This window comes from Cucurbita pepo, chromosome 9 (assembly GCF_057944985.1).
Source record: "Cucurbita pepo subsp. pepo isolate OVF chromosome 9, ASM5794498v1, whole genome shotgun sequence".
In the NCBI taxonomy this organism is placed as follows: domain Eukaryota; kingdom Viridiplantae; phylum Streptophyta; class Magnoliopsida; order Cucurbitales; family Cucurbitaceae; genus Cucurbita; species Cucurbita pepo.
The window spans coordinates 2,630,431-2,641,110 of record NC_141806.1 but is presented as its reverse complement, the minus strand read 5'-3'; the positions used below and the strand labels follow the sequence as shown (position 1 = coordinate 2,641,110).

Here is a 10,680-nt window from a genome sequence, read left to right as displayed (position 1 = left end):
TTCCTTAAACCACAAGGAACTATTGTTCATTCACAGCAGTTTAATTTCTGGAATCGAAGACGATTCTGTTAAACAAGTAGTTCAGAATTTTCAAGCAAGAAGAAGATGAATCCGAGCATTTTCTCTTGCAATCTACGGTCAAATTTGGGGAGCGACCTGGCCCTCAAGTCTTCCGCATCAAAGTCCAACGCCGAGGAGTTCCCAGAAATCAACGCCTTAAAACTCCAATAATTTTGGGGGTATTTCGTTAATTTCCCCTAATTTGTTTGAGATTTTCAGATTCAGAACGACAAGTCGTCATGGAAACGAATCTATCGCGTGTGGAATCGTCTTCATTTGCGCTCATTTTCAGGCACTGGGATGAGGGATTTAACGAACTTTGAATTATTGGAGGGCCCTTCTGATGTGGAGAGGAGAAATAATTTTCAACTTTGGCGCGTCAAACGTTGCTGCTCGGCTCGATAAGGTCAATAAACTATGTTGATCTGTTCGGATATATATGATAAGTTCAAAGTAGCTGTCTGTAGGAGAATTATACAGAGCTTGAAAATCTCAATACGTAATGATAGTCAATGCTGTGATTTAATTCCATGATGAATGATTAATTGATTAATCAACTCATGAGATTAGCATACGTGTTGTAGTTTCCTGATTTAGGTTCATCATTGCCTTGTTTTGTTCATGTTTAATCCCTTTCTGTAGCCTGTTGAGGGTATTTGTGGACTCTGTTTTTGGTATCAATTGAGGATATTACATTGTTAGATTCCCCATGATTTAGGGTTTAGGGTTTAGGGTTGAAGTTATAGATGATGATTTCAAACCGGTCAACTTTAGATAGCTCAACAATTAGGACAAATTTGAAGCTAATTTGAGCATAGTTCAATAAGTTTAGGTATGTACTTTCAATCAAGAGATTAGAAGTTCGAATTCCTCGCTCCTACATGTTTTTGAACTCAAAAGACGGAAAGTTTCAAGTGTTGAAATCTCATCCACACATTTATAACTCGATATTATAAAAAAAGGAAGGATTCAAATTATTGTTAACCATAACTTTCAAGTTTTTATTTCTTTTTCTTCAAACTACCTCCAGAATCCCTTACTTTGACTTAGAAACAAATTAAAAAACTTATCGAAACCAAAATCAACTTATTCTTTGAAAAATTAATATAACGTTTTTATTTGGTTTTCAAAAAGTGAAGGCTCAAGTCTAGCACACTATAACGTGGTCCTTCTTCTCTCCCATACTTTGACAAACCCTTCTAGGAAAGGGTCAGAATGATTGGTTGTAGGCATTGCCATGCATAATTTTAAGTCATGAAGCAACTTCCTCCACATGCATAAGACTATATAAATGAACTACGAAGACCGTTGTGCTTTGCATTTATTTATCTCATCCTTCTCCTCCAAGAATTTCATTGCTTCTCTGTAAGCTTGAGAGCTTTGTTTCTGTTAATAAGGAGATAACTTCCATTCTCAATGGCAGCCTGTGGAGAAGAGCAGCGTACTTTGGAAGATACTTCAACTTGGGCTGTTGCGGTTGTTTGTTTTTTCTTGGTTGCTATTTCAATCTTCATTGAACATCTCATTCACCTCACCGAAAAGGTAGGCGTTCTTCTGTGTATAACTCAGTTATGTGCGGAAATTCTCCGAACGGTTGAATCTTAGCTTAAGTATCCCGCCCTTTTCAAGTACAGAACTTCAGTAGAATGCTGATTATGGCTCGATGCTAGAACGTCGTTGTGCATTTTCAATATTTGGCTCTGCAAAAGTTATCTTCTGATGAAGTTGTGCTTCTGTATGCCTGTGTTAATCCAGTATGTTATGTCAATTAAACCTTCATTTTCCTGCAGTGGCTGGAGAGAAGGCATAAGCCAGCGCTTGTTGAAGCTCTAGAAAAGGTTAAAGCAGGTATTTGGCCCATCTAGTCACCTCAATTTTTTGGGAATTGTTTTTCTTATGTCAAATGTTGACTGTTCTCTCTTGTTGATGGTCTCATGAAGAGCTTATGCTGTTGGGATTTATATCCCTACTTCTAACTATTGGACAAGATGCTGTCACTAAAATTTGCGTTTCGAGGGAGCTTGCGGCAACTTGGCGTCCCTGTGCAGGAAAAGAAAAAGCACCCAAGAACAGCCGTCTTAAACTTTTTGAATTTTTAGATCCTGATTATGGTTCGAGGCGTATTTTAGCTTCAAAAGGAAACGATGCATGTGCTGATAGGGTAAAACAATCTCTTCAAAGTTTAAACACTTCCCTTATTGCCATTTGAACTCAGCTCTACTGGTTGCAATATTTCATTTTTTCTGTATAATAATAGACCAGCAAAAACGTAGTTGGCATTGAGTAGAAATTGAGTGAGCATATACTCCCAAGTGATTTGAAGCTATCTGGGCTGAACACTTTTGCAGGGCCAAGTCGCCTTTGTGTCAGCATATGGAATCCACCAGCTCCATATTTTCATCTTTGTACTGGCTGTCTTCCATGTCTTATACTGCATAGCCACTTTGGCTTTGGGCAGAACAAAGGTAGTCTTTAACCTTTTCCCCGTCTCTCTCTTTTTCCCTTGATCGGTTTCATGATTTCCTTTTAATTGTAGATGAGAAAATGGAAGGCTTGGGAGGACGAGACAAAAACACTTGAATACCAGTACTATAATGGTATAGCTTCCTTCAAAATCCATAGAAATCGCTAGATTTTAAGTGCTTTAATCACAGGGTTTCAAATATCAATCACAACACCAGCTATTAAGTGATCTTCTTAGGATGACTAATTGACAACATGCTAGGTTAATGCAACCATATTCTTGCAGCTGATTTTTCAACAGCTTGGGACGAAATCCTTTTTTGATAGTTAATATTTTGCTTCATTTCGATATCGTTTTCTCATGACGTCATCATCTTTTACTGCAGATTTATTCATTAGAAATCCTGGGTAATACATACTTATGAAATGATAGCTTCTGTCTTGCAGATCCAGCAAGGTTTAGATTTGCTAGAGATACAACGTTTGGACGCCGACACTTGAGCTTCTGGAGTCGTACACCAGTTTTCCTCTGGATTGTAAGTGTTTGTCACAAAATTTAGTCAAGAAATTTGTTCATGAATTTGAATTTGGCAAATTATTCACTCTTCCTAGAAACTCTTAGCAAATTACATTAAGAAAAAGATCAAAGAGATGGGTCCGTATTTGTAACTTTCACTTTTGAACTATAGTCTCCTGCTTTTGCATCTGTGTACGATCATATAGTTTGAACTTCGCACTGTTTTTATAAGTACTTTATGGTTAAATACAACAAAATGCAACAAAATGACATTATACATGATGTTCATCACCCCATTTCTGTCGTGTAGGTTTGTTTCTTCAGACAATTCTTTGGATCAGTTACCAAGGTTGATTACATGACATTGAGACATGGATTCATCGTTGTAAGCAAAAAATACCAAATTTCTTCGATTCCACTTTTCGTAAAGTTTATCTATAGAGATTCTGCAAGTCCGTACTAACATGAGCCATTTTTCAGGCTCATTTGGCGCCCGGAAGTGAAGTAAAATTTGATTTCCACAAATACATTAGCAGATCTCTCGAAAATGACTTCAAAGTTGTTGTGGGGATTAGGTTTGTTTCTTCATTATATACATGAACTTGATTTCATTTATTGATATTGGTTATAAAATTTTGACCAATCTTCTAATCTGCAGCCCAGCGATGTGGCTATTTGCTGTTCTGTTCATCCTAACCAATACGCATGGTAAGCTTACAATCATTGCGTTTCAGACATATGTACTAGACATCGTCTTAGTTCCTTTCAATCTCTGAGTACTCATTGAGGAGTGCTTCGTTTATATTCCTTGTCAGGGTGGTATTCATATCTATGGCTGCCTTTCATCTCCTTAATTGTAAGCGTTTTTCCATACTTCACCATTTATTTTTAAAAACGACTTGTTTCACGGTTCATTCAACGTTCGTTTTCCTCTTTATGTAATGCAGATAATTCTATTGGTGGGAACGAAGCTCCATGTTATCATAACAAAGATGGGATTGACAATTCAAGAAAGGGGCCATGTTATAAAGGGTGTTCCCGTCGTTCAGCCCCGGGATGATCTCTTTTGGTTCGGACGCCCACAACTTATTCTCTTTCTGATTCACTTCGTTCTCTTTCAGGTACTTGTCAAAGGCAACTTCATATCTTTCTAAAATTGAACATATTTGTTCTCCTCCCTGAAATTTGACATTCCCTCTGTGATTGCAGAATGCATTTCAGCTTGCTTTCTTTGCTTGGACCACAGTAAGTAATTCGACCGAGACCGTCCTACTTTCGTTTTTCATCTGATAGTATTTGTTTTTCTCCTCTTTCTGTAGCTTCTGAAATTATCTACACTGAGAACCAACCTCCTCTAATACTTGGTTTAATTCTCTTTCAGTATGCATTTAGCTTGAGATCTTGCTTCCATCAGAAGATTGAAGACATTGCCATTAGACTCTCAATGGGGTAAGTTCACTAACAAATCTGTAAACATCCGGAGTTTTATTCCGTCTTTAAAGCGCTAACCGAAACCAAATTCGACAACTTTCAGGGTCATCATACAAGTTCTATGCAGTTATGTGACGCTCCCACTCTATGCTCTGGTTACTCAGGTGTTTACCTTTTCAAGATCATTATACTATGAACTGTTTTCTTGAGCTTGATTAAATATGAATCTCATAATAGTTCCATAAGAAACTAGCCATTCATCACCTTGTATGCACTTGATTCCAGATGGGCTCTAACATGAAACCAACCATTTTCAACGAACGAGTAGCAACGGCATTGAAGAACTGGCACCACTCTGCCAAAAAACACATGAAGCAACACCGCAACCCGGATGGTACCTCGCCATTCTCAAGCAGGCCAGCTACTCCAACGCACGGTATGTCTCCCCTCCACCTTCTGCACAAACATCAGCAGAGCAGCACATCTCCCAGGCTATCTGATGCCGAACACGACCGTTGGGGCATTGAAGAGCGACCTCTTTCACATCATAGTAGAGCCCATGATCATCAAGAACACGAACATTCCATTCGACCTTCTTCACATCATAGTAGAGCCCATGATCATCAAGAACACGAACATTCCATTCGACCTTCTTCACATCATAGTAGAGCCCATGATCATCAAGAACACGAACATTCCATTCGACCTTCTTCACATCATAGTAGAGCCCATGATCATCAAGAACACGAACATTCTGTTTCCAGTGGAGAACAGGAGATGACAGCTCAACAACCAAGTTCAACCATACCAGGTACCACACCACGTCCTGCTCGTAACGAAAATGAAATCACTAGGACTCCCTCAGACTTCTCATTTGCCAAATGATTTAGCCATGGGAAATAAGATCACCCACAACACATATTCTTGCACGTTCTTCAAGTACAGGACAGTTCTTTATACACTTGAGAGGACAGTTCTTTATACACTTGAGAGGACAGTTCTTTATACACTTGAGAGGACAGTTCTTTATACACTTGAGAGGACAGTTCTATAGCCATGGCATAGCAACTAGTTTCCTATAGCTGTTTTTCCCAATTTTTCTATATTAATTGACAAGAAAGCCATTCTTTTCCCACAATGTTCTATATGAAATGTTCTTGAGATCTTCCATCTGTGATCTGTCACTTCTTGCAGATATAAAATATTGTATGGATTTTTTGAAAGGGTTGAATACAAAGACAAAGCTTATCTCCATTGGAAAAATGAGCACCAACTACTTGAAATGTTTGATTTTGATGTTTAATATATGAGTGAGTGGTTTATATTATAGATTCCATTTTTATCATTCTTTAGTTGATAAGACTTGAGATGTCCCTTTTAATATCTTATCCCCAAAGAAATGAAACTTTGAACTAAAAAGTCAATTTTGTTAGGTTATTTAATCCATGGCCAACATCATAGGGATCGTTTGGCCCCCGAGTTGAGTCCGGTGGAGCGGGCTTAAAAGTTCCATCTATGGCTAACGTTGTGCTGTTTTTCTCAAATCCATAACCCTAATTAGGAGTATATACGGATTGAGTTGTGTGAGATCCTACATCAGTGAACGAAACATTTCTTGTAAAGGTGTGGAAACCTCTTCCTAGTGGACACGTTTTTAAAAACCTTGAGGGAAACCTGAAAGGAAAGTCCAAAGAGGAAAAAATCGACATGCGAACCGATCCAACCTTTATAGTTTGAGTTGATCAAGCTCTCAAGTAATATGAACACCCCTAGCTCTAACCATGATCTTTACCTCGATGCCTCTACTTACTAGACCAGTTACCCCACGACTCATACTTTCACCTTTGTTCATTTCCGAGAATCATGTATAATCTTTTTTATTTTTATTTTTTTATTTAATGTTCTTCATACGGTGACGTCTCGTTTGTTTGTTTGTTAAAGTAACTCTCTAAAATATTAAATGTTAGACAGGTGACCGACTTAAATCCATTATCTCCAAATCCTTTGTTATTTACTTAATTCTTATCAAGTGAAATTCTCTTAAAACGTCATAATCATTTTATAAAATAAAAATCTTCATTAATAAAATTATTGATCTTATCAACAATTTTTTTCTTCATAATACAACATATTATATAATGAGAACGGAAATTTGAAGCCTATAATTTATTTCAAAAATTTCAATTATACCCTTAAGCTTTAGAAAAAAAAAAACATTTATAGTTAATACTTTATTTCAAAAATACAATTGAATTTTCAAATTTTTTATTAATATTTAATAAAAACTTCAAAAACCGGTTTTAACTATTTTGGAAAGTTAAAAAATATACTTACAGTAAAAAAAAAAACTTTCGAAAGTAATAGTAATAATATAATTTATGACGTGTAAATAGACGGTTTCTATCTATATATTGATGGTCAAACTTTTTTAATCATGACAAGAACGGTAAAGAGTATTTTTTAATTTTTTAAAAAAGTTTCCATCATATTTTTAAAATGAATTATTAATTGTAAAAGTATTTTTGATTTTTTTAAAGATTAAAAGTATTATTGAAAATTTTAAAAATATTTTTATTAATTTAGGTGATCATTTTATTAAGACAAAATTCGATCATATTAAATAATAAGATATGATGGATTTGTTTGGTAATGAAAAAATAATTATATGATTTTAAAGTTGAAAATTTGGATTTCTTTTTATTATTAAAAGAAATAGTGAAAGCCATTGTCTTCATCCACCGTCTCCACTAACTGAAATTTTTTCTCCAGAAACAGAGAAAAACAACTGAAATCTTGGTGATTTTCTCTCGATTTCATCGTAGAATCGTAACGTTTTGAGTCTAAGACGGTGGTGTTATGCATTTAATCGTCTGCTTGATTCGTAGTTGGATCTAATTAGAGCGGATTCTTTGTGTTATTGATCGTTGTGGATATGGAGGTGAGACCCAATCCGACGGGCGACAACTCGTCGATCTCGCAGCAGCATCTCACCAGTTCTTCATTGAAGCAGCCGTCCGCTTCTTCTAATCCTATCGACTCCAACGCTGTTGCGCAGAGGTGAAACTTCTTGTCGATCGTTTTTTTTTTTTTTTTGTTTGTTGATTTGTTTTTGCTCCCGAGGTTGTGGAGAATCTTAAGAATCGATTAGAAAGTAAAAGAAAACGATGGCGAGAATTGAGGAATGTACGATTTAATGTTGCGTTTTAGTGTTTATAGTAAATCTGGTATGTTGATTGTTGGCTGCTTTTCCTTGTTTTGATTATCAAATTTGTAGAAGGCTTCAGATTCAAGCTTTCAATGAATTCTTATTAATTTCGATTCTCGTAATGAGATTTTGACGTTTTTCTTTATTTGGCTGCAGGCTGCAAAAGGAATTGATGTCACTGATGGTATGTTTCGTAGTTTCTTTTACATTTCTCATGGTGTTTCTTTGATTCTTGAATCTTTTTATTTACATGATTCTCTTGAGTTGGTATTGATGGTTGGTTGAAACGGTGAGAATAAGCAATTCTTGGGTTTGGTGATCGTTCTTCATTTGGAAAATGTGTAATTTCCCTTTTGTTGGTAGATAGAACGATGGTCCCATCCCATCCACTCCCTGGGACAAGGGTAGTTTGTCATGACATACTTGACATTTTGTTTTGCAGCTTCTATGCTTCTTATTATCATGTATGGACTTTAACTTTGCATTTCTTTTTTTAATCACTAGCGGTATGTTTTGAGGATTGTTGGGAAAGGAGTCTCACGTTGGTAATTAAGGGGTTGATCATTGGTTTATAAGCAAGGGATACATCTCCATTGGTACGAGGCCTTTCGGGGAAACCAAAAGCAAAACCATGAGAGCCTATGCTCAAAGTGGACAATATCATACCATTGTGGAGGGTCCTGATTCCTAACCGTTTTCTCATTGGACTTCTTGTAGTTACCACCATAGTCTCATTGTTTTAGATTGGAGTCCACTCCTTTATGTAGTTCAAGACTCATTTTATGGCATTTTTGTACATTATTTTTCATTTCTCAATGAAAGATCGATTTCTTACCAAAAAAGAAGAAAAACTTAGCATTTCATTTGTTGCTCGATCGTTAGGCAAATGGTGACTTCTTGGACTTCAACTTTGCATTTCTTTATCTGCATGATGCTGAATATATGTGTTTACTTATTTCAAAACAGTGAAATGGTTGGAAGGAATTATGAACTTGGTTGTTGTCTGCTTTATATAAATGGTTCATTAACCATATTTGTTTGGTGGTGCTCTCTATTATAGATGAGTGGAGATGATCTTGGCGTGTCAGCTTTTCCTGAAGGTGAGAGCATTTTCACATGGATAGGCACGATTGAGGGTGGGAAAGGAACTGCATATGAGGGTTTATCTTACAAACTCTCTTTACATTTTCCCATGGAGTACCCTTTCAAGCCACCCCTTGTTAAGTTCGAGACGATGTGCTTCCATCCAAATGTCGACCAATATGGCAACATTTGTCTCGACATTCTTCAGGTATCGGTTCAATATACAGGGGTGTTTTTGCTTTTATGTTGGATGGTTATTGTACAGGATAGGAAAAACACCCATGATCTTTATGGCAAATCAAGCACCTCAACGTTCCTTTAGTTGATTTTTCGAATCTCCTGATACTTACGTAACGTCCTTTTCGATAGGATAAGTGGTCTTCAGCATATGATTGCAGAACCATTCTTCTGTCTATTCAAAGCCTATTAGGAGGTTTGCTCATTTCTCCCTGCATATTTGGGAACATTATGATCTTGATGATAATTCTCTCATCCCATGTGAAGTTGTGTTTACAATGCAGAGTCCAACCCAGAGAGTCCTCTCAACAGCTATGCTGCTGCTCTTTGGAATAACAAGGAAGGTTGGACTCGACTCCTTCTCTCTCTCTCTCTGTCTGTTGCTCGCCCTCCGGCCCCGATGACCGAAAAGTTCTTATTTTATCTGGCACTTCTAAAATATATAAGCTTTGACCCTAAAATATAAGCTTCCCCTTCCTCTGAGCTGAATTTGTTTCAATGGCTGACATCTCTTGCTCTTCTCATGATGAACATGAAGGAATGAAGGCATAAAGCTAAGCTGATTGTTTGTTTTCTCATTGTGCAGATTACAGAAAAATGGTCCACAAACAGTATTTTTCGGGCGCAGTCATGGAAGGCTGATTTCGAAAAGCCGAGTAGAGAACAAACATCGACACCGTATATTGTCACACAGTTACGCTAAAGCTCGAGATAAAAGGTCTGACTTTATAACATAGAAAGAAAAAGAAGAAAGATTACATTACATTGACATGTGAACTGGATATCTGTACCGTTTTATAGCTAATTTCTCTTCCCTGTAATTAATTGCTGGAGAATATTTTACAAAATTGGAATCACCTTGCCGTGCTATTTGCTAGAACTCGGAAATTTACAATATAGCTTCCATTTTAGGCAACAGAATTCACATGTGAAATTTGAGAACAGAATTCACATTTTCTCAACATTGCTGAAGCTTTTATGATAACTTAGAATACCATACACATTATACTTTCTCGATTACACAATCTGTCGAAGTCTCTATTACGGTTGTACCAAGCTCGGTATCTCGGTAGCTTGGGTGCCCTGACCTAGTGCTTTACGTGCTCATTTGTGTACTATATGAGTGACAATCGTTGCAGAGTTGTTGACAGAAGAACTTGACCTCTTTAGAAACCATGGCTTGGTCGAGTGAAGCTTACCTCTTTAGAAACCATGGCTTGGACGAGTAAAGCTTACCTCTTTAGAAACCATAACTTGGGACAAGTGAAGCTTCATTCTGTTCATCAAGAAGTCGTTCAAGGTCTATTTGACTAGCGGTTAGACTAAGTAACGATTCAACCTTGTAACTACTCTGGGAATCACAACGAGATTATAAAACTTCATTATGATGATGATTTCTAAGCTATAACATAAGTACGACTAGTTAGTAGATGGAAAAGTATGTCTAAAACACCTGCTCTCTACATCTATTATTGACTCGATTACTATGTCGGAGTGGTGATGGTTTAGCACAACACCCTTGTTTACATCTCTTTGTTTTGCAAGCGCAACTACATATTGATTATTATTATGTTGTTTTAGATTATTGAAAACATTACATAAGACCAAAGAATTATAAGTTAATAAGATGACAAAGAAACAGCTTGTTAATGAGACAAGAAACCAGACACAAAACTCTCTGTTT

General features: G+C 36.7%; 2 protein-coding genes across 3 annotated transcripts; both read left to right on the top strand.

Annotated features, from left to right (window-relative positions):
* Positions 1-5,725, top strand: LOC111802371 (MLO-like protein 2). Of its 2 annotated transcripts, XM_023686709.2 has the most exons (16): positions 1-466; positions 1,484-1,602; positions 1,851-1,908; positions 2,001-2,221; positions 2,409-2,525; positions 2,597-2,657; positions 2,971-3,059; positions 3,351-3,425; positions 3,521-3,615; positions 3,699-3,748; positions 3,856-3,896; positions 3,988-4,161; positions 4,250-4,285; positions 4,422-4,489; positions 4,575-4,635; positions 4,757-5,725. In XM_023686709.2, the coding sequence occupies exons 4-16, from the start codon at positions 2,006-2,008 to the stop codon at positions 5,354-5,356; spliced, it is 1,683 nt and encodes a 560-aa protein (XP_023542477.2). In that variant the 5' UTR covers positions 1-466; positions 1,484-1,602; positions 1,851-1,908; positions 2,001-2,005; the 3' UTR covers positions 5,357-5,725. The 2 variants fall into 2 exon arrangements, with proteins under 2 accessions (XP_023542477.2, XP_023542475.2); XM_023686707.2 differs by lacking the exon at positions 1-466 and having other exon boundaries at positions 1,146-1,602.
* A 1,441-nt stretch (positions 5,726-7,166) lies between these two features.
* On the top strand, positions 7,167-9,876 carry LOC111802373 (uncharacterized). Its single transcript, XM_023686712.2, has 6 exons — positions 7,167-7,528; positions 7,833-7,860; positions 8,737-8,967; positions 9,129-9,192; positions 9,281-9,340; positions 9,583-9,876. Exons 1-6 carry the CDS (start codon positions 7,404-7,406, stop codon positions 9,636-9,638), a joined length of 564 nt encoding a protein of 187 aa, XP_023542480.1. The 5' UTR covers positions 7,167-7,403; the 3' UTR covers positions 9,639-9,876.
* Positions 9,877-10,680: the final 804 nt, after the last annotated feature.

Bases quoted from the DNA above. Each gene is read 5' to 3' on its own strand.
- LOC111802371 (XM_023686707.2), top strand. From the start codon at position 1,477: ATGGCAGCCTGTGGAGAAGAGCAGCGTACTTTGGAAGATACTTCAACT. The intron at 2,526-2,596 runs GTAGTCTTTAAC...TTTTAATTGTAG, and splicing joins TGGCTTTGGGCAGAACAAAG to ATGAGAAAATGGAAGGCTTG. The intron at 4,490-4,574 runs GTAAGTTCACTA...GACAACTTTCAG, and splicing joins GCCATTAGACTCTCAATGGG to GGTCATCATACAAGTTCTAT.
- LOC111802373 (XM_023686712.2), top strand. From the start codon at position 7,404: ATGGAGGTGAGACCCAATCCGACGGGCGACAACTCGTCGATCTCGCAG. The intron at 7,529-7,832 runs GTGAAACTTCTT...ATTTGGCTGCAG, and splicing joins TCCAACGCTGTTGCGCAGAG to GCTGCAAAAGGAATTGATGT. The intron at 9,341-9,582 runs GTTGGACTCGAC...CTCATTGTGCAG, and splicing joins TCTTTGGAATAACAAGGAAG to ATTACAGAAAAATGGTCCAC.